This window comes from Colletotrichum karsti, assembly GCF_011947395.1.
Source record: "Colletotrichum karsti strain CkLH20 chromosome Unknown Scaffold6, whole genome shotgun sequence".
Lineage (NCBI taxonomy): Eukaryota > Fungi > Ascomycota > Sordariomycetes > Glomerellales > Glomerellaceae > Colletotrichum > Colletotrichum karsti.
Genome location: NW_024065906.1, coordinates 1,346,028 through 1,373,589, shown reverse-complemented (window position 1 = coordinate 1,373,589; position 27,562 = coordinate 1,346,028). Strand labels below are relative to the sequence as shown.

Below are 27,562 nucleotides of genomic sequence, written 5' to 3'. Positions count from 1 at the left end.
CACAGCGACAGCGACTTTGGCACGTGTTATTGAGACCAGAATCTGGCTGAACCTGCCACCACTTGCCTCGAATTCTTTTTTTTCGCCCTTCGTCTCGTCCCAAGTCTGGGTTGTATTCCGGGAAAGTCCATCGTGGCAATGCTGGAAGTAGCCGTCTAGCTGCCGAAGACTACGTAGCTCGTTGGTCGGCCTGGACCGACTCTCATCGTCGTCGGCTTATCCTCTCGAAACAGCCATACGCCGGGCATTGATGAGACAGCGACATTTGTCAGGACGCTTCCATTAAGGATTCCCATTACCATACTTCTTCAGCATGTCATCAGTCATATGTACTCATGGACTTTCTATCATCTACGTGTCGACGCCATCCTCTCCGAGTTCCGACATGTTACTTTTTCCTGGCCACTCCTGACTGAGGCGTCACCCTCTCATCTCTCAGAGTTGCTAATTCTGTCGTCACTCTGTACCTTGCTGTAGACTCGCCAGTCGTCACAAGACGCAAGCAGTCACGAGAACACAACAGAGACCAACAAACTCGCAACTCTGATGGAATCGAAATTCCTCTGCATACCCGCACGTCTCGCAACGGGTCCCGTGGTAGACTGCAGCACCGTCTCGTCTCCCTGCCAGACCAAACAAGACTTGCATCTGCATCGCATCTGCTCTCTGCGCCTTTGATCTCGCTCACCTGGCCCGCACGGGTGAAAGGGACCAGACCCTGCGTGGCTATGCCCACTAAAACATGCTTGGGTAAGGCGAATGCCCCCTGCTACGGTGACGCCCGCAGTGGGGTTCCAAACTGCTATCTCTGCCCGAAATGCAATGGTGAATCTCCCTGACAAGCGCGCTACGATCAAAATTGCGTCACGATGCTTGGGGATTGCTGTGGGCGTGTGTGGTCTAGAGCTAGGTTCTGAATTAATTAGGTAACTACGCAAATTTCCCACGCGAGCAACGAATCTTTCTTTCGGAGATCAACCACCAAAAACCACCAAAACGAAACGAACAGACCACGGCCTTGTCTGGTATCTGGCATTCATCGGAAAGATTCTCAAACACGCCTTAGTCAATTGAGACCCCTCAGCCTCACTCGCGCGAGCCGCCATCTCGTTGTTTCGAACTCTCCCAGCAGTGCCACGCCGATAGAACTCGCGGGAAGACGCCCGTCGAGCCTCGGACCGCGCCGCTTAGACGAACACCCACAGACGTGAATCATCTGACCCCGATAAACCTCTCAACCTCCTCTTCCGGTCACGAAACCACCTCGCGCACGCCTCTCTAGCGAGCCGACCTCGCTGTCAATCTCGCCCTCCGCAGAGTTTCTACGCAAGTCCCCACGAGGACACAGCCGGATGCATGTCGCCCAGCGGCGAACGCCTCAAGGATGAGGTAAGGCAACCCAGCCCCAACGGACGGCCTCTCCGATCTCTCTGCCGCCGTTCCTGGGTATCGAAACGTCACGATGCTTACACACTGTCCGCCTAGGGCTCCCGCCTGCAGGTTGTAACGGCCGGCGCCACCGCCGGACTGTTTGCACGGTATGTGACATCCCTTAGCTGCCAAAAGTCAATTGTGACTCAATGTTGATTTCCGCCCAATAGCTTTGTAATCGCACCTCTCGATGTCGTCAAGATTCGACTTCAGCTGCAGTCGCACTCGCTCTCCGACCCTCTGTCGATCCAGACCGCCAGGGGCGGGCCCGTGTACAAGGGCACCCTGAATACAATGAAGCACATACTTGCGAACGAAGGCATTACGGGATTATGGAAGGGCAATGTTCCTGCTGAGCTGATGTACGTCTGCTATTCTGCGGTTCAGTTCACGGCCTATCGTACAACGACACAGGTCCTTCAGAAGACCTTCGACAACCGACTGCCTAATTCCGCCGAGTCCTTCATCGCCGGAGCCACCGCCGGAGCTGCGGCCACGACAGCTACATATCCCCTCGACCTACTCCGAACGCGTTTCGCGGCGCAAGGGAACGACCGGGTGTACACTAGTCTTCGGCGCGCCGTCGCCGACATCTACCGAGACGAGGGCCCTCGCGGCTTCTTCCGCGGGCTTGGACCCGGTGTGGCGCAGATCGTGCCTTACATGGGCATCTTTTTCACTTTGTATGAAGGGCTGCGCCTTCCGCTCGGTGATCTGCAACTTCCGTGGGGTGGTGGCGACGCCACGGCTGGTGTAATAGCCAGTGTCTTGTCAAAGACGGCCGTTTTCCCACTAGACTTGGTGCGGAAACGCATTCAGGTTCAGGGCCCCACGCGGGCTCGGTACGTCCACAAGAACATCCCTGAGTATCCCGGTGCGGTTCGTGCTATGCGGATGATCTTCGCGAGTGAGGGTATTCGGGGGCTGTACCGAGGTTTGACGGTCAGTCTCATCAAGGCTGCCCCGGGAAGTGCGGTCACTGTGTGGACCTACGAGAGGGTCTTGAGGGTGCTAATGAGATATGAGAACTCGGATGAGAAGCGCTTCTGATGGTATTTTGAAGATTTGGGCATAGAAGGGAATCATGATACCCCATTATAGAAGATGTGATCGGGCAACGTGCCGGGTACTCGCGGTTAGAATAGAGTAATCGAAGAAGCTACATCATAATACCAGACATAATACATCTGTACTTATGCTAGACATACTTGGGTTAGCTACATACCAAACTCAAAGCCAACGGTGACGAAGCGGCGGGCAGCAAGTCGGCCACTCTGACTTGGCCGATTGTTGAAAGTATATGTTAGTCGACCTGAAAAGTAGAGTATTGATCACACTGAAGGAAAAAGGGTCATCGAGGAGGATAAAAAATACATGGACGACGATGAGACCTAGAAGAGTATCCCATACAATGAGCTGAGCAAGTGGTTGACGTAGGTTACCACAAAATCCTACGAAGGCAGAATCGTTCGCGAAAGAACCAACCCAGGCATTCCCTCACTACCTTATAGACAGTCCCACATAGTTTCCCGCATACATTATGCAACCGATCTAGGATAAGGAGAGCATTCAAGAGATTTATCTACTTTAACTTAGCTAGAGCCAGTATATATAACTGCTGTTTCTGACGAGTTTATACGGGAATAACTTACTCCTGAAGCTGATATCTTAGTACCTGGCGCCTCGGCGGGTTGGTGGCGCGCAGGTGTGGCATTTATCCCCTTGGGATGGGGTTAAATCGCAGTGAAATTTTCCACTTGAAAGTGCAAGATTTCTTCTATGTGCTTACTATGTAAGATTTCTATCTAATCAATAACTACTAGCGCGAGCAAGTATACATCTATATTAAGGTATGGTTATTCTGACTGCGACAACCGTGCCACTCTTCAACGCTGGGCTCAAGATAATTGCCATGCTTTTATTGTTACGTTTGCATTAGGAGCCAAATCCAAATCGCCAACAACGAAATCCTTCTTAGCACGCTCTTATCCGTTATCTCTCTGGACCGGGGCGTATTCGTGGCGTCTGAGTGACAGGTGAGATCGAGGGCCTGGATCTCTAGAGCACATAAGTGTTACCATCCAGCCCGCAACAACGTCAACTTCAACTTCAGAGACTCGTGGCAATCGTCGTCCTGTCTTGCCACAAACAGCCTGGCAGATGGCCTCGAATAGTCAACGACCATACCATGATCGTAGATCAAACGAGAAGAAGAGGAAACGTCACTGGCTGTATATGCTTCCATAGTACGTATGTAAAGGACTTATATTCAAGTAATAATGGCTCATCCAATGTTCAACCGGTACGCCCAACTTGCATTTTTTAGTTCTGCAGCGTCCCGTTCTCCTTCAGCCCCGTCACCTCACCAGCATTAACACGGTCCGCCCTCTCCGTACACTCCTCAATGACCTTCCAGAACATGGGAATGTCGAGGCCGCGGGGTATCCTCACGCCCTCGCTACCGGGCTCCAGCAACTTCGCGACGGTCCTGCCAAGCTGCGCCTTGCCCTCCTTGGCATCCTCGAGCGAACCCTCCGTGATGACGGTCAGGTCGAAGCGCTCGTGGTACTTTACGCAGTTGCCCTTCTTGGTGTCGAAGTCGTGGAAGGGGATCTCGTGCTTGGTGCCCGTGAGCACGGCGGCCACGGCGAGGGGGTCGTGGAGGGGCGGTCCGGCGGTGATGCCGAAGACGTCGCTGGAATCAGTCAGCCTTTCATCTTACCCTTCATGACTAGGAGAATCTCGAGTGGGCATACCTATACGTCTTGGCGAAGAACATGAGGAGCTCCACCAGCATCTGCCGCAACGTGGTCTTGCCCCTCCCCGTCTTCTCACCCCCTTCCTTGCCGTACAACAACAACTCCCTCACCTCCTCGGTGGCGAGAACCTGATGCGACAGGTCGAGCGGCACGAGGGTCGTCTTGGCCGCGAGCGCCTTGTTGTGGAAGACGCTGGCGGCGGCCTCGGGGTCGATGATGATGTTGAACTCGGCCCAGGGCGTCCAGTTCCCCACGCGCGCGACGCCGTCGACCTTCCCCAAGACGATGTCCGTGAAGCCGTCGCCGATGGCGCCGCCCATGATGCTGAGGCCCTTGATGTGGGCCACGAGGTCCGGGTACTTCTCGAAGAGCTGGGCGACGTTGGTCAGGGACCCCGTCGCGACGAGCCAGGCGGTGCCGGGGGCCTGCGCGGAGAGGGCGGCGGCCATGGCGTCGACGGCCGGGGTGCTGCGGTCCGCGGGCTTCAGGGGCTGCGGGAGCAGGTCGGTGCCGTCGAGGCCGGACTCGCCGTGGATGTCGGTGGCGGCCTGCATGGGCGGGCGGGACATGGGCTTGGCGGCGCCGACGTGGACGGGGATCTCATTGTGCTTGCCGATTGCCGTGAGGATGGAGCAGGCGTTGGCTGTTGTTTTTCTGCGCGGCGGTTAGTAGGTGATTCATGGCGGGTGAGGCACATCGTGTAAAACGATGCTGCTATGAGGGGCAACATACTCTAGGGGGGCGTTTCCGAACACGGTCGAGAGACCCAGGAGCTTGATCGTTGGGTGGTAAGCGGCCAGGAGGATGGCGAAGGTGTCCTGTCGACGTCAGTCAGTAACGGTGTTGGTTCCGTACTGGCGCGCGGCGGTATGGCGCAAAATCGTGCATGAGTTCGCATGCGCGGTATGTGTGAGTGAGGCCTGAGAGGCATGCAAGTTCATTTCATGCTCGACCCCTCACTCACACCACAAAAAGTGCGGGCAACTCACATCGTGACCGGGATCACAGTCCAACCAGACTGGAACTGGGGTTTCCGGCAAGTCGAGGTCAACCATCTTGTAGGAGAGAAATAATGTGCAAAAATAAGAATGCTGGATTGTAGGGAATTACAGAAGACTCTGGACAGAGATTGTGGCAATCAGGTGCGTGAGGGTTGTCCGCGGCGGCAGCGGGTGGACAGCCACGGACTCGTCGCCGTGCGCTTTTAGTGACACTGGTGCGTTCCCACTCCTCGGTGGATAAGACCAACCAAACGGGCACGGGGGACCCTCTGGGGCTGTTGATAATACGGGGGCGGGGGGAACCGTTGGGAACCGCCGGGAGAGAGGTGGACTGGCACCTGGGCGGTGCCTGAACGAGAGATTGGGCCAATCCCATCACATGATAATCATGATGTCTGCGGTGTTTTGATTGATTCTTATTAGACGAAACCGTATGAACGGTGCTCTGGGCTTTCGGAATGCCGAGCAACTTGGATGGGGGCCTTCGGGCGATTACCTCAGAGAAATAGAACGACTTTGGGGGGCAGAATTGAGCGGTCATTGATGGATGAGGCGGTGCCCTCCGAGCACACGGCATGCGCCCGTTTCGGAAGGTCCAGCAGGCCAACACCACCACCACCGAAAACACTTCCGTGTTTGCCGGGTCTCGCAGAAGGTCATCCGCCTGCTTAGTCATCGAACTCTGATATCCTCAACGTCATTTTTGCGTCTCGAGCTCAGTAGGCCTTGAGTTTTATCACCCAAGCAGGCCTAAAGCGGTTGTCTGATAAAGCTGAGTACCTGGTGTAAGGCATGGCCATAATGGTCCATGTAGATGGCGCGCTGCAGTCGTACGCGTTGCCTCTTGAACGGATCTTCGTGCGTTTGCTGGTCCGATGCTCCCTCGAAGAGAAACGCGAGGGTATCGCGAAACCATGACGAACTGGGCACCCTTCCAAGTCGCCAGCTAGACGTTGCAATTGCGAGTTGAAGGTACGACCGCTCTGATTTAGAGCTTTCGTACCAAAGCACGCGCCTGTTTAGGACTTCTCTGCAGCTTTTCGCTGCTCCATCACTCGGAGCACATCTGCTGCGTTGTTGCCATCACCCTTCCTCTTCTTGGGGCCTCTCTTCCTCTTCGCCTTGCCGCCGCGGCCTTCGTCGTCGTCTTCGTTGCCCCACTCTGACAACTTGATAGGCTGATCATCGAAGTCGGCCTCGTCTTCAAAGCGGCTGGTGCCGAAGCCCATATCTAGATCCTGGGCGTCTCGGTCAACCGACTCCAGCATGTTCTTGCGGCGCGCCGCCCGGGCCTTGGCCTCCTCATCATCTTCGTCATCCTCTTCCTCGGCCTTATTCGCTGCTCTGAGTTGTGCAGCCTTCTTGAACGCTGCCCTGATCGCTGGGTCTTCCATAGAAGGTGCTTTGAGTGTTTGTGATGACATGAGCTCTGTCTTTGAGTCCTTGAAATAATTGCGTGGTGCCGCCGGCTTGGGTGGCGGTGGCATGGACATGGAGTCGGGCTTCGATTCTTTCTTGTCGTTCTTTGTATCAGGTTTATCCTTCACTTCGCCCTCGTCGTCATCGTCAGAGCTGCTGCTGTCCATACCGGCAAGCGGATCGTAATCGTCTCCAGCGTCGGCAAAGATGTCATCGTTGTCGTCTTCAGCTTCCTCCACCTGCTGCTTCTTATAGAATTCGGGCACCTCCATGCCGAGCGGCTTCGCGTCCTTACCAGGAATGAACTCCTTGCGCTGCTCCTCCTCAGCTTCTGGTTGAAGTTTGCGGACCTTCCGCTTCTCATGTCCGTCTTCGTCGACAATGATCATGACCTCGCGGCCCTTGCTGTCTCGCTCAATACGAGTCCCGGGCTTCTGCTTCGCCCCGATCTTCCGGAACTTGTCACCTAGATTGTCCTGCGCTGCCTTCGCAGCCGCCCGTGCGGCCTTCATATCAGCAACGATTTGATCTCGCGTTCTCTTCTTTCCAGGAACGAGTCCTCCGGCAGCCATCTGTCCCTTCTTTTTGACCGTTTCCTTCTCGATAGCCTTCACTTCTGTCTCCTCAATTTCGTCAAAGGCGTCGTCCACATCCTCTTCGGGCGGCGGCGCCTCTTCTTCTGCATCTTTCTTGTCGTTCCAGACGTCTTCTCCTCTGCGTATCCTCTCCAAGAGCTTGAAGTCCAGTCCTTTGACCAAATGTGTACTGGAGATGTCACCTCCTGCAATTTCGTTGCGCAACTTCTCAAACGTCGATTTGTCGATCTCCTCTTTCTTGTATGCCTCCTCCAACGCCTTGATCCTCTTCGCGCGGTCGTCTTCTTCTTCGTCGTAGCGTTCTTTCGACCGGTCCACGTAGCCCTCGGCGAGTCGAGATCCTTTCGGCGCTGATGACCGAAACTTCTTTTGAGGCTGTGCTGCTTGATTTCGAGCGGCAAGCTGTCGCGCGAATTCATTGTGAGGATTTCTGCCACCGACAGAGCGACTAAAGTATACGTTAGACCAAAATGTCGAGGGAATGTGACGGAGGAGCTTACGGCGTCATGGGGATGCTCGATCTTTGTCGCGAGCCCAGCGCCCCAGGGGCAGCTGGGCTGGCCTTGCCTGTAGTCTGCCCATTGCTTGGTGACGCAGGCTTTGCCGAGTCTGCTCCTAAGAGCTTGCGGAATTGTTCGTTATTCATGGTCGCGGTGCGTTGATGCCACAGTCAGCGAACGAATCGCAACCGCGCCAAAACAGTCCGATGTAAGTTGGTTGACTGCGTTAACTCCGAAAAGCTTGCGGATGGCTGATTAGTCATGGCTGAGGATCACGTGGGGCGCGTCAACCACGCGCCGCGGATTGCCCCACTTCACTTTACGCGGTCCCAGGCATCTCAGCGGTGCTCCGTCACACCCGTCGCATCATTTTTATTTACACATTCCCGTCGTCTCATTTCACTTGGATGACATACGATGAGCGCCGCCCCTCCTCATCGTTGGAAATGTTCGATGTCTTGGAGTCGATCTCTTGGACTACACGTTTGGTGAAGAATCCGTCAGAGCGCTAGCACTGGGCTATCGCCAATCATCCCAGCCTTCAGAACCGTCAATTCCACAACATTTTACAAAAGTCGACCAAAATGGGAAGCCGCCTCGACAAGAACTCCTCGCAAGTGAGGAAGCGGATCGAAAACCATGAGTTCACGGACGAAGCTGGCGAGGAGTATGAGCCAAGCGCATTCGGCGGCTTCGGCGACTACTTCAGGCGCAAGAAGATTAAGCTACAGAACCTTGACGCAGATATGAGAGTTTCTTCGCGTGAGAAGCCTCAGATATTCAAAGGCGTCGTCGCGCATGTTACGGGATATACGCAGCCGCCTCTTCATATGTAGGTCGCCTCTCCATTGCGCAAATGTGACTCGCTAACGGACATCTTGAAGCCTTCATCGCGAGCTCGTGCAGCATGGAGCAGGGTTTCTGCAATATCTGGACTCCAAGACGATGGCGACACATATCATAGCGTCTTCTATACCGCCAAAGAAATCTGTGGACTACAGCAAATACCGTCTAGTGAAGCCTGCATGGGTTACAGAATCGATTCAAGCAGGGAGACTTCTACCTTGGTCGGACTACCGAGTGGATAACGATGGGCCTCGGCAAAAAGTTCTGAAATTCGACGATTCCAACAGGCTCAGTCAAGCTACTCCTCAGTCCCGACGGGGATACAGAGAGCAGACGGACAACAGTTTTTACACCAGTCAATTCAAGGCATCTGCCGGCAGCCCCATTACTCCATCCCGGACGCGCGTCGCTGAGCGTGCCGAGTCACCACTGTCTCGCAAGCATGACTTTATCACTGACAGTCCGGGGGACTCTCCTCTTCGCAAGGTTCGGAAAATCGAGAAGGACGATGTTGGAGAGTTTGATGATGTGGAAATCGATGAGTTGATGGTCGACATTCTTCCCGTCGAGACGGCGGTTCCTGGATTCGAGAAGACAAAACCCAATCCGACGACTGAAACCCCTAAGACCGAGCAGATGGTCGAGCCGAAAACCGAAACTACCGAGACGAAAGATACAGTTCCTTCAGTGAAAGAAGACACAAAACAAGTCGCCAAAATGCCAGCAAACATGACATCCGAAGAACACAACGCCTGGCTGCTTTCGGACCCCAAAATTTGGAAGTCTTCAACGGCGAACCCCGAATTCTTGAAGCAATTCTATTCCGAAAGCCGCCTTCATCACTTGTCCACCTGGAAAGCCGAGCTGAAGTCCAGGATGCAAAAGCTCGCCAAAGAGAAAGGACCTGTGAAAGCTATCAAGCGAAAATCAGGGTCACGACGGTACATCATCCACGTCGACTTCGACAGCTTCTTCTGCGCAGTGTCCCTGAAACGCAATCCGGAATACGTCGATAAGCCAACTGTAGTCGCTCACAGTAGTGGCACTGCATCGGAGATCGCAAGCTGCAACTACGTCGCCCGCAAATTCGGGGTCAAGAACGGCATGTGGATGAAACGCGCGCTTGAGCTGTGTCCGGATATCAAGGTTCTACCTTACGACTTCCCAGCGTATGAAGAAGCAAGCCGCCTATTCTATAGCGCCATCTTGGACGTCGGAGGGGTCGTTCAAAGTGTCAGTATTGACGAGGCACTCGTTGACATCACATCCATTATCCTTTCCAGCGTCGGTTCTGATGGCACCGGTGTCGATGAAGGCAGCATCTGGAGAGAGCAAGACAAGGCCGAACAAATTGCTCTCGGACTCCGCAACAAGATCAAAGCCTCGACTGGGTGCGCGGTTTCCGTTGGTATTGGAGGCAACATTCTCCAGGCCAAGTGTGCCCTCAGGCGCGCGAAACCTGCCGGCCAGTTCCAAATCAAGCCTGAACAAGTGCTCGATGTCCTCGGAGAGCTCGAGGCAAAGGATCTTCCGGGAGTCGCCTACAGTCTCAGCGGCAAATTAGAGGAAATCGGGGTCAAATACGTTAAAGATATTCGACAAGTTTCGAAGGAACGCTTATCCTCGTCTCTGGGGCCCAAGACTGGGGAGAAGCTCTGGGAGTACGCCCGAGGCATTGATCGCGCTGAGGTTGGAGACCATCCTCCTAGAAAATCGGTGTCAGCAGAGGTGAATTGGGGTATTCGCTTCATCAACCAACAAGAAGCTGAGGAATTCGTGATGAATCTTTGCACAGAGTTGGAACGCCGTCTCCTCAATGAGCAGGTCAAAGGGAAGCAGTTCACAATGAAGATCATGCGCCGATCTCTGGATGCGCCCCTTGATCCAGCAAAACACCTAGGACACGGCAAATGTGATAGCTTCAGCAAGAGCGTCATGTTTGGCGTTGCCACCCACAATGCCGAGACGATTGCAAAAGAGGCCGTCTCCGTATTGAAATCATACAAGTTCAGCCCTGGAGACCTCCGGGGCCTTGGTGTACAGCTAACGAAACTTGAACCCATCAAAACCGGACCAGCTGGCCCAGAGAGCAGCCAGAGGAGGCTAGCATTTCCAACTTTCAACAGCACAACATCAGCAAAGAAGAGTCGTGTTGATCCCATTGAGGATTCCAAAAGCCCTTCGAAACCAAAGCCAGCTCAAAGGCGCGGGGATGTTGCACAAGATCCTATTGCCGATGATCCTTTGACACCAAGGAAACCCAAGGTACACCCAGCCCTGGCGTTGGCACGGGCTGGCGAGCTGGATGACAAGGCTCATACACCATTGAACATCATGGGAACCCAGTTCATCCTCCCGTCACAAGTCGACCCAGCTGTCCTTGCCGAATTGCCAAGCGACATTCGATCGAAGCTGCAGAGGGGCCAGAAGCCACCGCCTGCACCTAGACCGGCCTCGCCCAAGATCAAATCGCGCAGTCAAAGCCCTGCTGTACAGCTACAGGATGAGATCCCGTCACAGGTTGATCCAGAGGTTTTCAATGCCTTACCCGAGGATATGAAGGCCGAGGTCCTCGCTCAATACGGTCGAAAACCCGCCCAAGCCCAAGCCCGCCTGCCACAGTCGCCACGCAAGGACAGACTCATCCAACCAAGGAAGCAAACAACACCAACGAAACGCGGAGGCAGGAGCTTGTTCAACAATGCCAGGGAGCGACAGCAAGACGCAGCCGCGAACCGCCAGCAAACGAGTTTCCTGCCGATCAAGGGAGCCGCCCCGGCGCAGCACAAAGAGCCGGAGGAACTGGACCCGGAGTTCCTCGCCGAGCTGCCCGAAGACGTCCGTCGGGAGGTCATCGAAGACCACCGGCGACGGTCCCTCGCCCAACGCTCGGGGCTCAACTTCAACGCTCCCCGGAAGCCCCGCCCGGCCGAGGCGAGCGACTTTTTGCCCGGCGGGCAGACCAAACTCCAGTTCCCGGCGCCCCCGCCCAAGGCCAACTTCATGGGGTCCGCGGTGAAGACGGTGCAGGAGATCAAGGACATGATCGAGGCTTGGCACGACGGGACCCGCGCGGAGGGGCCGCATCAGGACGATGTTGTCATGTTTGAGAAGTACCTCGCCAAGGTCGTCGCCGAGGAGCGAGACATGCATAAGGCGTCCAAGTTGGTCCAGTGGCTCGAGTGGCTGGTGGAGGAGGACGAGAGTGACGGGATTGGAAAGCAGGGATGGAGGAGGACGATCGGCGACATCAAAGCAGGAGTGCAGAGGGCGGTTGAGCGAAGAGGCTTGGGTCCTCTCAAGCTATGAGTTTGTATGATTCACGATTCATGCCCGGGATACCTTTGGATTGGCGTTGGGGTGCATAGGAAACCTGAAGCCTGTTGAATTGATTGTATGTTTTCTTATTCGAGAATGTCTCAACCCGACTGAAATCATGATGCAGCGTCAGGGGTATCTTCCAAAACGTTCTCGAAAAGTGCCCCCGGTATCCAAAATTCAATTGACCTACCACGCCCAATGTAAAACTACTTCAATCGTAAACTCGTCAAACAACATCACAGATAGATAAGCGCCAACATTGCGACGGCCGAAGCTGCCCAAGCCGTAGCCGTGACGCGAGCGCCTCCGCTCTGGACCATGTACACGCCCAGCTTCAACGCGCCGCCGCAGGCCACCTCCTTGTTGCCGTCGCACGGGGTATCGCACGCCGCATCGTCGAGCTTCGTCGCGAGGCTGGATAACTTCTGGGAACACCAGCACTCACTGAGACAAATGTCAGCATTTTCGCGCCGATGTGGGATGGGAGATTCTGTGAGATGTCAGAAACTTACCGGGAGTACTCGACGCCGGCGTACTTGTAGTCAGTGTCTGTCCCGCTGCTGCAGAAGCTCAGGCACATGGGCACCGTCATGTTGCCGTTGAAGGCCTTGCTCGCGCCGTCTGACAGGGCGCGCAGCTTGCCCGTGTTCTCGATCTCGTTGGTCTCGTTGAAGCAGCCCTGGTACTTGTACTTGTCGGAGTCCTTGTAGATCGAGAGGGCCTGCGCGGAGGCGAGGGGGGAGAGGAAGGCGAGGAGGAGGAGGGTGGACAGAAGCTGGGCGAGGATGTTTCGTGTCATTTTGCGTGTGGTTTGTCGGCGATTGCGACGACCCGGCATTCAGATTTCGATATGCGATGTGGCGGCCGAGCAACACAGATTCGGTTCGCGCGCAATCGGCGATGCTGGGATTGTCGAGATAAGAGGCTCAACGGGCGCGTTCTCGCGGGGCTTCGGAATGTTTGCTGACGGTGGGCGATTTAAGGGTCAGATAGCAGGAATCTCACGGCAAGCGCAGCGCGTTCTCACGACGAGGCCATTCTCGGTCTGCTTTCAGGGGGACGGGAGAGACACAGAGGAAACAATCCGAGCCCGGGTAGCTGAGGAGAAGAAAGGGTGTTTCGAAGAAAAAAGGCCCTTCTCAGTTAGTGAGCACCTCAGCCTAATTGGAGTAAATTCTCTTTCTTTTTTTCCCCTAGCCGGCGTTACCAATGGAAAGCCAAGGAGATTATGCGGCCTGCTGCTGCGCCGTGATGGCGCGCTTGAGGAGGTTTAGCAGGCCACTGGTGAGAGAGGAACGGGATTAGCGGGGTGTGAAGTGCCTGAAGCGGGCTGGCTAGGGACGCAAGGTCTGGCCTGCTCCTGAGGTGTGGCGGCTGGTCTAGGCCTGAACGGGACGGGACGGAGGGAATTTGGGGGTGGTCTGTGAGCTGAGAGATGCTGGGGGTATCGCTGCCATCCGAAGTCATCGCGAGGTGAGCTGAAAACCTTCGTGACTTCTTCTTATTCTTACTAGTGGTGAGGTAGTCTTAAATATCTCTTTCCTCACTGTGTTTTGAAATCCTTACATGCTGATTTCATCAGCTGGATTATGATATTTGTGCCATTGACACCATCCGCGGAGAAAGCATCTTACAAACCGTATCAAGCCGTACGGGCCAAGTTGACGAAATTGATAAACACCTGCTCTCTCTATGACTCAAACGAAATATTCACTGGCATTCATCTGTTGTAGTTGGAACGATGTCCTCGTCGCCGTTGGGACTCAGTCGGAGGGACACCGGCCGTCTGCGAGAAATAATTGGAGCCGCTCCGCTGGGTGGTTCCGCCTTTTCCCCGGGGACATTCGGGGTTCTCGAGTATCCCGAGCCCGACGTGAATGGGGAACACCACGCGGGAGCCGGTCAGATTAAGCGGGGCCGTTGTGATGCTGCGTCCGTCTAGGACTTTGAGGTGAAGAATGACGTTCCGCGGCGGACAAGCGAGACAGTGGCGCGGCATATTGCGATTGCATTCGTCGAAAGTCGCACCTCAGCAATAAGACACGTTTCATACCAATGATATTTCCCAGCAGGCAGCACCAGGCATCAACGGTAATCAGATGTAAACTCGTCAGCACGCCGCGTACCCAATCAACGTTGAATAATTTGGAGATGAATCACCATGTTGATGGGTGACAAGTGGCCACTTGAGAAGGACTATCGGTCTTCGCTTAATCCAAGACTTAATAGGACTCTGAGATATGGAACTCAGGACTGGCGACGCCGAACGCACGGCCCGTAAATTGGAAGTTTTACGAAGGATTCACGGCACTAACACGAAGTGGGACGTGGCGGTTTGCCTTCCTACGACGTAAACAGGTTGAATTGCAGGCACTGAAAACATGATTATAATGCTTCGATAGGTATTGTTGATGTATTACATTTCGGGGTTGACAGTCAATCAGGTATTCCTGCTCCCAAGAACCTGCCTGAAAGTGGAAATATCTTGTAGTCCGAACTGGCAGGTTGCTTGGCAGCTTACTAGCTTCAAATCACTCACATCATGGCAAGCTGGGCACTGTTCTTTAGAGGGAACGTCACTTTCTATAGACGTCGAGGCTCGGCGGAGTTTTGAAAATCCGCCGAATAGAAGGTCACAGGGAATGGAAGCACTTTGATACTCCTTCAAGACATGGAAGAAAACAGACTCGAATTAACCTCGAGGGACCCCTAGCGGAGCGAGCAACTAGTGGTGCGTGCACTGTCTCCGGGCCATTCCTGAGCGGGTCAAATATCCATCCGGAGTGGGCCCAGCTGACCTCCCGCCGGTTCGACTGGGTCCCCCCCGGCCGGCATCCCTCCTGGCTTGCCTTTTCCGGTCATCTTGATTGGCTCCAACCGCCATTTGTACGAGACCTGCAGATTTACGAAATACGGCGGGGGATGGATTCAACGTGGATGTAATACTAGGACTCGTGGCAGCCACGTCTCGTCATCAAAGTGAACGTAAGTTCCATCGAGATGTGGTGTTATTTTGGCCTTTCCATATCAACCCACGGGCACCCTTTACCTGGCTCGTAAACCTGTCCTAGGCAGCCTTTTGTTCTTCGTCGCGAGCTCCTTTCATCCACGCAACTTCTGCAAGGAGTCGACTGATTGGCATTGTATCTTCGCCCTTCACACCACACGCTGCCCATTATCGACTCACACTTCATATATCGACATCGCACACGATTCTTCCTTCGTCAACCTCACCCTCATAAGACAATGCTTCTTTGAATTCCACCTCAAGGCATTTAGTTATGGACACCGTCAATAAAGATACCGCACCGGCGGCGGCGGTCGTGGACGAAAAAAAGGGCCTCGAGGAATCCGTCAAACAGAACGAACAGCCGACACCCGAGGCCAAGATCAGACCTGAACGCCAGCCGGCTTTCAAAGATTACCTCCGTGTTTTCACGTACGCGACAAAATGGGACATTTTCGCCTACTTCGCCGCCGGTCTCGCTTCCATGGGGGCCGGCATCACAATGCCGTTGATGAACAGTAAGAACCCATCGCCGTTGGATCCCACGGCGCCGATTAACCCGCGTCTGCAGTCATCTTTGGCCGGCTCGTGAACGACTTCAACGGGTTCGCCACAGGAGGGAACACAGAGGCCCAGCAGGCCGAGTTCAAAAGAGTAGCCGACAGGCAGTCGCTTTACCTCTTCATCCTGTTCCTGGCTCGTTTTTCCCTGGGATACATCAACAAGTTCGGCTTTCGAATGATTGGAATCCGACTGTCCTCCGGTATCCGTCTTCACTACCTCCAGCGTCTTTTCGGTCAGACCATCCACGTCCTTGATTCGATGCCCGCAGGCGCGGCGGCCGGTACCATCACATCCACCGCAAACACCCTCCAAATCGGCATCTCCGAGAAACTCGGCGTATTTCTCGAGTTCACGACGATGATAGTTGCCTCAATCATCATCGCGTTCACGTATAACTGGGCATTGACTTTAGTCACAGCGTCATGCATCCTGTTCATTCTGCTCGTCTTGGGCATCCTGCTCCCCTTCATCATCAAGGGTCACACCCAGATGACCAAAGCGGAGGGCAAGGCATCCGCAGTTGCGAGCGAGGCTTTCTCGAGTATCCGAATGATCACTGCTTGTGGCGCAGAAGATCGCATCGCAGCGCGGTATGCTCGCTGGGTCCAGGTTGCTCGTCAAAAGGGCCAGTTCACGGCGCCGTTGATGGCTCTGCAGTTCGGTTTCATCGTACGTTGATACACGAGAACGTGTTGACTCTAGCTAACAGGCAATAGTTTTTTGCGCTTTTCGGTGCCTTTGGTCTTGCCTTTTGGTACGGCACACATGCCTGGGTTGACGGCCGAGTTAGTGACGTGGGCGAAGTCATCATGTAAGTGGCTCGTGATCAGACACATGGGTCGTACTAATCCTTTTCTCAGTGTCCTCATGTCTGTGATGCTCACTGTAATGTCTCTCGAACGCATCAGCACACCTTTACTCGCTATCAGCAAGGCAATGGTAGCAGCATGCGAGTTCCTCACTGTCATCGATGCGCCGACTCCCCATACGGGAGACTTGAAAGAACCACAAGTCTCCGCCAGCGAGAACATCGTATTCGAGGACGTCACATTCGCGTACCCGAGCAGGCCACACGTCAAAGTCCTCGATGGTCTCAACCTCACCATCGAATCCGGTAAAGTGACGGCGATCGTCGGGCCATCAGGCTCCGGCAAAAGCACGATAGTTGGGCTGATCGAGCGTTGGTACACGTTGCAAGATCAATATGTTATCGCCAAGGCGGTCGAGAAGGATAAGAAAAAGGAAGCCCAGAAGAAGAAGAACAAGAAGAAGGGAAAGGAGGACTCCGACGATGAAGACAACGAACCTGAACCTGAGCAGACTGGGCCCGCTGTTGAGCTCAAGGGCTCAGTCTCAACCTGCAATCACTCCCTCGACGACATTGATCTAAAATGGTGGCGGTCTCAAATCGGTCTCGTCCAGCAAGAGCCATTCCTCTTCAACGACACTATCTATCGAAATGTGGCGTACGGACTCATCGGTTCTCAATGGGAGGACGAGTCAGAGGAGAAAAAGAGAGAACTCGTCAAGGAGGCATGCCAAGAATCGTTTGCCGATGAGTTCATCGATCGACTGCCGGATGTAAGTCCTTCATGTTCATATTCCTTCTTGATAATCACCGCTGTCTATTCTCTCGTCTTTATCATTATATCTGTTCTTGTTGCCATCGTCATTCTTGTCGCCATATTACCGAGCACTAGCCCAACTCTACGACACAATCTTTGACAGACACTGACCTTATCATAGGGATACGAAACTCTCGTCGGAGACGCCGGTGCAAAGCTGTCAGGTGGCCAACGTCAACGAATCGCCATCGCCCGAAGCATCGTCCGAAAGCCGAAAATCGTGATCCTAGATGAAGCAACTAGCGCCATCGACGTTCGCGGCGAGAAAATCGTGCAGGCAGCTCTCGACAAGGTTTCCAAGAATCGCACAACCATAACCATAGCTCACCGTCTCTCCACTATTAAGAAAGCCGACCGTATCGTCGTTCTCAAGAAGGGAAGAGTCGTTGAGCAAGGTACGCACGAAAGTCTTCTCGAAGACGATGAGGGCGTGTACTACGGCTTGGTCCACGCGCAGCAACTTTCCCTGGGCGACCAGACCGAAGACAGCGACTCGGACAACAAGGAAGACGACCTCGGTGCTGTTCTCGACCGCGAGAAGAGCGCCGCGAGGTCCGAGACAGGCACCACACGCCAGCAGACCCAAGCTATCAACCGCAATCTCTTCCAAAGCTTCGGAAGGCTGCTGTACGAGCAAAGAAGCCGATGGCTGCTCTGCATCCTGACGGTCGTATTCGCGGCGTGCGCGGCGGTCGGGACACCCATCCAAGCATGGCTGTTCGCCAAGGTCATTCTCGTCTTCAACCCCAACAACGGCGACGACAAGATCCGGAGTGACAGTAACTTCTGGTCGCTCATGTGGGCTATCCTGGCCATCGGCATCGGTCTCTCGTACTTCTTCATGGGCTTCGTCTCGACGTATCTTTCAGCCTTCATCTGCGCGGTATACCGGCAACAGTACTTCGAGGCCATCTTGTTCCAGCGAACCTCTTTCTACGACGAAGAAGAGAACGCGCACGGCAGCTTGACGGCCCGGGTCGCTGGAGATCCCAAGCAGCTAGAAGAGCTGTTGGGACTGAACATGGCCATGGTCTATGTGGCCCTCTTCAACATCGTTGGAGCTTTGGCGATTTCGTTCGCGTTCGGCTGGAAGCTGGCGCTCGTGGCGCTCTTCGTGACAACACCTATCTTGCTTGTGAGCGGGTACTTGCGGTTCAAGTACGAGATCGAGTTCGACAAGATGAACGCGGCGGTCTTTGCGGAGAGTTCGAAATTCGCCGCCGAATCCATCGGGGCGTTCAGGACGGTGTCCGCGTTGACGCTGGAAGACATGACATGTCTTCGATACGAGAAGCTCCTGAAGGGCCACGTAACCCAGGCGTTCAAAAAAGCTCGCTGGACCAGCTTCCTTTTCGGTTTCTCCGATTCGGCCTCCATGGCCTGCCAGGCTCTCATCTTCTGGTACGGAAGTCGACTCCTCGCCTCCGGCGAATACACCCCCGAGATGTTCTTCGTCTGCTTCATGGCCGTCATCCAGGGCGCCGAGGCAGCCGGTCAGAGTCTCAGCTTCGGGCCAAACGCGGCGCAGGTCACCGGGGCCTCGAACCGAATCATCAACATGCGGGACTCGAGGAACAGGGACCAGATCGCGGCGACGGAGAAGATCCCGGACACCGAGGGCGGCGTGCAGATCGAGCTGCGAAACGTCCACTTCAAGTACCCGACGCGGGACATCTCGGTCTTTAAGGGGCTCAACCTGACCATCGAAAAGGGGCAGTTCGCGGCCCTCGTGGGCGCCAGCGGATGCGGCAAGACTTCCATCATCTCGCTCATGGAGCGGTTCTACGACGTCGACAGGGGCGCCATCCTCTGCAACGGCAAGGACATCAAGGACCTCAACGTCTACGACTACCGCAAGAACCTATCCCTGGTCGCGCAGGAGCCGACCCTCTTCCAGGGCACGATCCGGGAGAACATCCTCCTGGGCGTCGACGAGGGTTCCGTAACCGAAGAGCGGCTGCACCAGGTGTGCCGCGACGCCTCGATCCACGACTTCATCGTCTCCCTCCCGGAGGGGTACAACACCGACATCGGGAGCAAAGGCGTCTCGCTCTCCGGCGGTCAGAAACAGCGAGTCGCGATCGCGCGGGCGCTCGTCAGGGACCCGAACATCCTTCTGCTCGACGAGGCGACAAGCTCGCTCGACTCCGAGTCGGAAAAGCTGGTGCAGGCCGCGTTCGAGCGGGCGGGCGAGGGACGCACCATGGTTGTCGTGGCGCACCGCCTGGCCACTGTGCAGAACGCGGACGTCATCTTCGTCCTGGGCGAGGGGAAGCTGCTGGAGAAGGGTAGCCATTCTGAGTTGTTGAAGAAGAAGGGTGTGTACTGGCACATGGTAAGTTGTCATTCGCGTCTCGTCTGGAAATGGGTTGCTAACAAAACTTCCAGTGTCATAGCCAAGCGCTGGACCGTTGAGACTGCTGCGAAGAATGTGGTGTGTGTGGTTGTGCGTTATGTGACTGCGGGTCATTGTGATAGAACTAGAATATCCTCACTTCTCCCTGAATTTAGAAGCACTCCGGTCTTCACCGAAGAACAAGTCATTTCTATTTTGAAAGTAATATCCATACGTATATGAGTACCGACCGGATGACAACGGCGACAACTTCAGCAACGACAGCGACAGCACTTACATACGAAGCATGAGCCAAGTGAGGATACAAGTCATCACCATAGCAGAAAGTGCTATGGAAGGCCACCAAGAAACTGGATAAAAGTGAGTCCCCAATAATCAATCAGATCCCGTCTAGAAAATGAATAAGAGGACGTGACTCAGTGAACTCCGATTCAACGTCTCAAATGCCTCGCGTATCCCAAGTTGCCCTCTATGTCTACCACATGCTCCAGTCGCTCAACATATCCAACACCATCTATGCCTGCACCTTCAAGCCCCAAAACGCATCAATCTCGTGCATGATATGCTCCGTCTTTGTCATCACGAAATCATGACCGCCAGGCAGGATCCTCCACAACACCCTCTCCTCGCCGCCCAACAACGGCAACCCGTCCTTCGCGTAATGCTCCACGTCAACGACCTCGTCAGTCCGTCCGATCAGCACCGCCGTGGTCCCCTTCTCCCTCCTCCCCAGCGCGCGCCACGTCTCGTGCTGGTCCGTCAGCGGGGCGTGACGCACGCAGCTCATGAACGCCGGCACGAACCCGGCGTGGTGCGTGACCATCCACGGCACGTACTCGCGCACCCGCCTGTCCACCAGCGCGTCCTCCTCCCCATCAGGCGACGTTACCTCCGCGACCGCGACCTTCTCCGCCGGGTCCTTGTCGTCCGCGATCACCACGCCGGGGCGCTTGGGGGCCAGGGGCCGCTGCAGCCTCTTCGTCGTGACCGCGGCGAGGATGCGCTCCGGGATGAGGCCCGACTGGAACGTGATCTGCGCGACGATGCCGAAGTTCTCGGCGCGGATGAGGCCCGCGGGGGCGAGGAGCACGAGGCTCGCGACCATGTGGGGGAAGGCGGCGGCGAAGGAGGCGGCGACGACGCGGACGGAGGCGGCGCCGGACCAGGGCAGCGGGGAGGAGGCGAGGGCGAGGAGGACCTGGGTGGTGTAGAGGCGGGCGTCGTGGGGGAGGTCGCCGACGCCGTCGGAGAAGCCGCGGCCGAAGAGGTCGTAGAGCATGACGCGGCAGCCGCGGGAGACGAGGGAGTGGGCGATGCGGCCGAGGGTCATGCAGGACGTGCTGATGCCGTGGATGAGGAGGACCTTGGGGCCTGTTTCAGGGCCCCATTCGTAGACGCGGATTGTGCCGTACTGGATGGTGTCAGTTGTTTGGCGTTTCAACGGATATGAGAAGGGGGAGAATGTGGCGAGGGGTTTTCCCTGGTATGGCTGGAAGAGTGTACAACACAGTTGGAAGGTCTTGCGATAGCTCCATGTACCCTGACCGGATGCCATCGGCGCTGACAGTTTCTTCACAGCCACTCACTCAGGTCGACCGAGACGCCTCAGGAGGAAGTGATAACTCACCGGCGTATCGACATCCCTAGCTCCAGGGAAGTGATCAGGACGATAAACAAGCTTCTTAACCTCGTCAGTCGTGAGCTGAGGCATCTTGGTCTTGAGGGGATTCGGGATCGCGGAGCCCCATTTCGGATACAGGCCTCGGCGGGCGAGGGCGAGCAGGGAGAGGGTGGTGAAAACAGTCGTGGCCACGACGGCCACTGTGCGCGGTTCAACAGAGGGACTGACGAGCGAGTCCATGATCGTCTTTCACTTCCAAGGCCACCTTTTCGAAAATCGAGGGAGTGTTGTCGAAGTTGAGCCCCCTCCGGATATCACGGCGCAAGGTGGAGAGCGTCGGAGATTCGGGTGTTTGCGAGCGAAGCCCGTTTGCGACTCTTGATCTCAGTTGAAGTCTTCCTCCCTCGACTGTGAATCGTTACACACGCGCGCGCACGACAGAGGGAGTCGTACCGATTCAGCCTTCAGCCTTGACCTCGTCGCATTCACCCGCGAGGCAACCGTCCAACAGAGAGAGGATGACATTCCCGCGTGCCCTGCGGGTTCGCGTTCGGGCGGGTACTGCGTACTCGCCTCCGCGAATCCGTCCAATGAAGGAGCGCATCGGTGCCTGCTGGGGAAGGGACCCTCCCTGGCGCGGCCGAATCCTCCTTATCGATGGACCCACGTGGCCGAACCCGTGGGACGCGGGTGGATCGGCCTCTCCCGAGCCTGTCAAAAGTGGAGCCCGATGCGCGCCAAAAATACAGTCTACCGACTGGCAGGTAACGGTCCGGCAGGAGCTGCCTTTCGGACGACGGGTTAGACTTTTGGGGAGGTAGGTTTATCTGGCCCCCAAACTGAGATCTACCGTCACGATAGATTCCTTTTATGGAGTTTCGGTAGTTTACGATTGCCTATGAGTGAGATTCTGTGTTGTTTTTGCCGGTTTTCGTGTACGTGGTTTTGGCATTTGTTTACTGCTTACACGTGCCAAAGGTGGTCGTTCTTGTAATGAATATGAACCTCTTAGTTATTCATTCATGGGGTAGAATTATCTCAGTATTTTTCATCATCTCACTCTGACAGCTTCGAAGACGATTTTCTGAAAGTACAGCAGCTTGCTATCCCTCAACCACTAACCCGCCAAGCCCAGCATGTTACTCAGCGGCCAAAAAGCGGATTTTCCGCCTAGAAGAAACTGAATCCTCGACAGTGATCAAAACAGGCAGAACCATGCCATCGTCGCAGCCATGCACGAGCCCGAAAAGTCGATCTTCCAAAACGAGTTCACGCAAGATCAAAACACCGTAACGAGCGACGATCACAACGCGGCGACCTTCCAGCTGCGCAATTGGTCCTACCGCCTTTTACGCCCGCCAGCTTGTCGTGGCATTAAGGTCGCATCCATCCCAGTATCCCTCCCCCAAAAACTCAGGGTAGGGCCCAAGAACGGTCCTGACATCATCATGTGAACCCCAGAGCAGAAGCTACTACAACACAGCTGCTGCTCCGGCACGGCACAGATCAACAAACGAGACGGGGAACGCGGGCATGAGCTTGATCCACGAATCAGTGTTTCCCGGATTACTATAAAAAATCACACAGACGACATGTAACGGGGACCCCGGATCAGGTTTGGGTTGTATCTACAGAAAGACACAGCGCGGATTACGAGTCATTGCGAGAACGTCGATCTTCTTCTAGAACCACCACGCGCGAACGAAGAAAAATTCCGCAAAAATTTCGAGCTGGAGGGGACAAGACGAACCCCATCACATCGTCTGCGTGACGAGATCGGCGAACCCCGACCCCTTTTTAAAAGAATTGCAACTGTAGTTTTCAAAACCAAGAAACTACGAAACTCCCAGACGGCTCTCGTCTAAATGCCGCAAAAAGCCTTGGTTTTTGGCTCAATCAGAACCCGACGTATTGGATCTCGACACAGCCAAGCTCCTCCCAAGCTTCCGAAATCATGCTTTCCATTGGGTGCTGCACCACGCCGTGACCCAGGGCTCCGGGATGGACGAGAACATCAACGTGGAAGACCATTATCCGCACAACGCTCCCAAAGCCCTTCTCGCAGCAGGGAAGCTGGCATCTTGCAAAAAGGCAAGGGTAGCACCATATGATGCAATTCGAAACCTCTTTCTCGGCAAGAGATACCCTCACCAGTTACCTTGTACAAGAGACCGGGTTCGCTTTCGGGTTCGATCTCAGTCCTGGTTCGTCCAGAGTGCAACTCCTGCCGCCCGCGTGATCCGCGGTGACCCTGACCGGCGCGGGAAAAAAAAGAAACTCAGAAAACTCAATTGCAAGAAATCCAAGAAAATCACCCCCAAAAACCGCCTGTCCCGACCCGATCCGATCCGATGACAGGATAACTACCAGGTCCTCGCTGTTTCATCGACCCGACGTCCACCCCAAAATCACGCGCCAAAACGTCCACCGGAATCAATCTCACGCGTCGACGTCCACCTAATATCACGCGCCCGTTAAGAGCTATCATCCCGGCACGATATGACTCGCGGCATATCAAGCCACAGCTGCCGGGATACCGCCTTCTCCCCAGCGCCTTTACGTAGGAACACACGTGTCGGGGGGCCGCCTTCTAGTGTAGTGTACCCATTCCTATAAAAGCCCTATAGGGCGAATAGGGGGCGGTGCAGGCAATGCGTCTGTACTCGTTAGCCGTTGCGTAACCCCCGGCGCATCACCATCACGGGTAGGTATCCAGATGAGAGCTCTGCGTACCTATAAAGCCACTTTACAGCCCCCAACTGGAGTAGTCCGCGTGGCCCCCTGCTGCTGGCCGTTGAGCTGAAAGTCAGCCCTTTGCTAGCGGAGTGTTCCGTCCAGTTCGTAGTCGGGGTCGACCTGGAAGACCTCTAGAGTTCGTACGCGTCCGAGCGTCCCTCCGTGGGGCTAATCCGAGCAGTTTCAAGGCCGGCAAGGAGGATGGATAGGACCGAAAATGACTCTGCTGCTTAGCATGCTCGCCCGTTCCGTGGGTTAGGCTTGCTAGGACAAAGATAGACTACCCGATGTTTCTAGTCATGGGGTAGAGCTCGCCTAAGCAGTAAGCATAATCTTCATACAAAACGACAACCTAGTTCTAGTTGACGTGTTGACGTAGTTAGGACGTTAGAAGTTGCCAATTGAGTTCCACATTGTGATAAGTAATAGACAGTTGAAGATTTTAATCATGAAGTCGTCAATTGAGACTGATGGTGCCTCGTCAGCGGCCATAAATCTTCATCCAAATACGCCAAAAGACTGCTTTTCGGTACATGGGTATACATCCATTCCCCCGCCCGCTATAGACTCCGTCATAAATAGAGAAAGAAACAGGTAGATGACATTTCATATTCGAACAGCAGCATGTCATGACATGCCGACGGCCCAAGCAGCGTGCCCCAGCTGCTTGATCAGAAGACAAAGGTTTTCAACAATGGGCGGGTTCGTGTCCGTCGAGTCGCGGAAGTTCGCCCGGAGGATTTCCTGGGCTACTTCCATGCATGCCTTGGGGTCGTCGACTGAAGCCTCCGTCGCGCCGGCTCTGCTCATGGGGCCCAGAATCACCGGGCGGCCTTGGTTGAAGCCGATGAAGCGGTGCACCAGGTTCGACTCAGTGCCATCTAGGAAGATATTCTCCTGCTCATACCCGGGCTGAGGCGTTGGCTTGTTACCGCTCGTCTTGGTAACCACGCCGTACGTCCAAATCGCAAGAGCCGCATGATGGACCGCGACGGCGTAAAAGTCCTTCAGGTGACCAGGGGGGAACATCTTGGCCTGGCGTAGGATCTGGCCCGCGTGCCACAACGACTGGCGAGCCTCCGCACTTTGCGACCATTCTCGCAAGTCGCCAAAGACCCGACGTGCCTGATCCTCGCCCTCCTTGCCGGAGAACAGCTGCAGGTCATTCAGCGACAGGTGAAGATTCATCATCAAGAGGTGAAGAACCAAGCTCTCCTGGGTGGAGAGCATCTCATGCCAGTCCGACGTGACCAGCAGGAAACTCTGCAGGTCCTTGCAGAGCTCGGCATGCCTCGAGCGCAGCACCTCCTCCGATTTACCTCCAGTGTTGTTCAGCCAAGTCCGGGTGCGCAAGACGGAACAGAGCTGGAGGTATTCAAGGATGAGCGCCCAATAGCCGTGCAAGTATATCGAGATTGCATATTGCAAATCCAGTCGTTGTCGGTTCGTGGCCAGCAGGTTGATATCGCGGAATAGGTCTGCAAGGGAAGGAGGTCGCTTGGATTGTCCAGAAGTTCTCTCCAGGTAGTGCATCTTCCATTCGGCAGCCGTCTTCGCAAACCACAGCTCCTTGGCCTCAGGGAGGGGAAGCGTGAGCTCCGAATACGACATCGAGGGGTTGGTGAGGGTGGTCATGGAGGTCTGAGCGTCTCGCACGAAGCAGTGGAATAGTAGTCTAAAAATGTTAGCGCAAGGATATCCCAGATACAGAATCTGTGAGCTTACCTCTTCCACGACTCACGCTCGCACCAGGTCCTCCACTTCTTCTCCAAAACCTCACCCTCATCGGACATATTGACTTCGACCAGGGGGTACGATGCTCGCTGGAACTTGCCCCGATACCTCATCATCTGATCGCGCATTATTAGCAACTTGCCGCACGGAGACACCGACGCCATTAACTTACCGTGATCGGAATCAGGAGGTGGCACTCGGCAATCTCCATCTTGCGTCGGTTCCCGCTCCAGAGACCAATGTCTTGACCCATGATTAGGGTCTGGACCAGGCCCAGGTTTTTGATCGTCGTGTTGGCATCTTCGAACCTTGCGGGAATGGTGACTCGGACCGCCTCTTGAAGAGCGAACCCAAACTTGCGCAAGGTTTGCACTGGAGTCAGAGTAGCTCCAGCTGAGGCTGCAACCGCGAGCCACTCCGGCCATTGCGTGTTCATGGAAAAGGAGCCGTGGTGTATCCATTGTGACGTCTGGCAAAAGTGCGACGCCAAGTAGATGTGAATCAGACTGTCCATAACCTCGAGCGAAGGAAATGACGAGGCTACTCTGGTCATGATGGTGTCGTTCTTGCAGGTCTGCAGAACGATTGCCAGAATCTGGTCGCGACCTGATTGGTCCAGCTTGTCCTTGACGATTCTCGCGTGCTTGGTGCGGCTTTGCTGGAAGGCCGCGCTGCTTGTATCGCCGGAGGGTACAGAGAAGTTGCCGTGCTCGACGTAACCGGAGTCCTTGTTGTTCGGCGCCCATTGCCACGGAGAGTCGGTCCAGACCTTGACCAGGGTTTGTCGCATCTGCACCAGGTCGACGGAGTCGTCGGTTCGAGGCGTAAAGCTCTGGTTCGACCCAGCATTCATGTTGTCCATGTTCCAATGGTCCAAAAGGCCAAAGTCCACTTCGTTTAGTTCGAGGTTCGAGTTGTCGCAAAAGTCAAGGACTGCGAGGCCTTGTGCCTCGGCCATCCTCGACGCGTCCATTTCGGGCTCGTAAATGACGTTCTGGAGGAAATCGGAGAAGGGCATGGCCATGTCGACATTCTGCCCCCCTATTTCGTAGTTGACAGGCATGGCGTTCGGCATCTGTTCCATCCCATTATCCGGGGTTGGTAGCTGGCCGCCTTCGGACTTGATGTGGTGTCCTGGAGTAAGCTGGCCGTTCATGGCTGATGGCTGTAAACCGCCATGATGTTGCTGGGGAGGTTGCTGGTACACTGCGGACGGACTGCTGTCGTAGGCGGACTGGGAGGGAGATGTTGCTAACGACCCCGGAGTGGATGTTGTCTGGTTGGGGTTTCCAGACAGGTGAAGAAGGTGCATGGCAGCGGCAGATCCAGCTTCTGTGGAGGAGTACTCGCAGTTCAAGTTGCGGTTGCGACAACGAGTGCAAGGCTTGACCTCTTCGCACTTTACACGAGCCGTAGCACAAGGTCGGCAGGCGTGAGAGACGCGACCAGCACCAGGAGAGGTGTCGGTCCGGCGCCGCTTCTTATTGGGGTCATTGTCGTTCTCGTGATTAGTGACATGGCGCTTGAGCAAATCCTGGCGGGCAAACGCCTTTCCACAAATCTGGCATGAGAAGCGCTTGCCAAGGGTATGGGTCTGAATGTGTCGCGCAAGATGCTCAGGCCGAGAATAACGTCTTTGACAATGCGCACACTGGTAAAGACTGGCGGTGGCGGCGTGACTCTGGTTCGCAGGAACTGATGTGGGATATGAGGGCTGGTTGCCTTGGGTAGCCGGTCCAGGAGAAGGGGAGACGGATTGTGTAGGTGCATTCTGGGCGTATGTGGGTGCCGAGACGACAATGGTGCCCGAAGGAGAGGGCCTTGAAGCCATTGGGTTGTTGTTGGATGGCTGCATTTGCACTCGGGAGTCGGCAACGAAGGCTCGTTGCTCTTCGGTACCGGGGGCTTGGGTGTGTGCAGAGTGTTGGGAAATAGGCGTGGACGACCAGAGTTATTTAGGTAGTGACGTCGGAGCGGGTCCGGCAATTGGCCGCAGAGGTTGGCCAACGGCGCCGGACGGAGCGGGAGCGGTAGCGGTATCGGTAG

The 27,562-nt window shown here is 55.2% G+C and overlaps 8 protein-coding genes across 8 annotated transcripts; 3 read left to right on the top strand and 5 right to left on the bottom strand.

Annotated features, from left to right (window-relative positions):
- Positions 1-1,356: 1,356 nt before the first annotated feature.
- Positions 1,357-2,481, top strand: CkaCkLH20_02842 (uncharacterized protein; the record flags this gene model as incomplete). Its single annotated transcript, XM_038885561.1, has 3 exons — positions 1,357-1,389; positions 1,486-1,538; positions 1,602-2,481. 3 exons carry the CDS (start codon positions 1,357-1,359, stop codon positions 2,479-2,481), a joined length of 966 nt encoding a protein of 321 aa, XP_038749492.1.
- A 1,272-nt stretch (positions 2,482-3,753) lies between these two features.
- Positions 3,754-5,245, bottom strand: CkaCkLH20_02841 (inosine-uridine preferring nucleoside hydrolase; the record flags this gene model as incomplete). Its single annotated transcript, XM_038885560.1, has 4 exons — positions 3,754-4,126; positions 4,188-4,844; positions 4,923-5,008; positions 5,180-5,245. 4 exons carry the CDS (start codon positions 5,243-5,245, stop codon positions 3,754-3,756), a joined length of 1,182 nt encoding a protein of 393 aa, XP_038749491.1.
- Positions 5,246-6,210: 965 nt separating this feature from the next.
- Positions 6,211-7,852, bottom strand: CkaCkLH20_02840 (uncharacterized protein; the record flags this gene model as incomplete). Its single annotated transcript, XM_038885559.1, has 2 exons — positions 6,211-7,654; positions 7,707-7,852. 2 exons carry the CDS (start codon positions 7,850-7,852, stop codon positions 6,211-6,213), a joined length of 1,590 nt encoding a protein of 529 aa, XP_038749490.1.
- A 438-nt stretch (positions 7,853-8,290) lies between these two features.
- CkaCkLH20_02839 (DNA damage repair protein) lies at positions 8,291-11,861 on the top strand (the record flags this gene model as incomplete). Its single annotated transcript, XM_038885558.1, has 2 exons — positions 8,291-8,538; positions 8,591-11,861. The coding sequence occupies 2 exons, from the start codon at positions 8,291-8,293 to the stop codon at positions 11,859-11,861; spliced, it is 3,519 nt and encodes a 1,172-aa protein (XP_038749489.1).
- Positions 11,862-12,109: 248 nt separating this feature from the next.
- CkaCkLH20_02838 (uncharacterized protein) lies at positions 12,110-12,672 on the bottom strand (the record flags this gene model as incomplete). Its single annotated transcript, XM_038885557.1, has 2 exons — positions 12,110-12,317; positions 12,386-12,672. 2 exons carry the CDS (start codon positions 12,670-12,672, stop codon positions 12,110-12,112), a joined length of 495 nt encoding a protein of 164 aa, XP_038749488.1.
- A 2,482-nt stretch (positions 12,673-15,154) lies between these two features.
- CkaCkLH20_02837 (ABC transporter) lies at positions 15,155-19,484 on the top strand (the record flags this gene model as incomplete). The annotated part of the gene is made up of 6 exons (XM_038885556.1): positions 15,155-15,398; positions 15,452-16,113; positions 16,161-16,255; positions 16,305-17,025; positions 17,191-19,404; positions 19,458-19,484. 6 exons carry the CDS (start codon positions 15,155-15,157, stop codon positions 19,482-19,484), a joined length of 3,963 nt encoding a protein of 1,320 aa, XP_038749487.1.
- A 455-nt stretch (positions 19,485-19,939) lies between these two features.
- CkaCkLH20_02836 (uncharacterized protein) lies at positions 19,940-21,286 on the bottom strand (the record flags this gene model as incomplete). Its single annotated transcript, XM_038885555.1, has 2 exons — positions 19,940-20,836; positions 21,053-21,286. The coding sequence occupies 2 exons, from the start codon at positions 21,284-21,286 to the stop codon at positions 19,940-19,942; spliced, it is 1,131 nt and encodes a 376-aa protein (XP_038749486.1).
- Positions 21,287-24,409: 3,123 nt separating this feature from the next.
- CkaCkLH20_02835 (uncharacterized protein) lies at positions 24,410-27,347 on the bottom strand (the record flags this gene model as incomplete). The annotated part of the gene is made up of 3 exons (XM_038885554.1): positions 24,410-25,457; positions 25,508-25,632; positions 25,689-27,347. The coding sequence occupies 3 exons, from the start codon at positions 27,345-27,347 to the stop codon at positions 24,410-24,412; spliced, it is 2,832 nt and encodes a 943-aa protein (XP_038749485.1).
- Between the last annotated feature and the right edge of the window lie 215 nt (positions 27,348-27,562).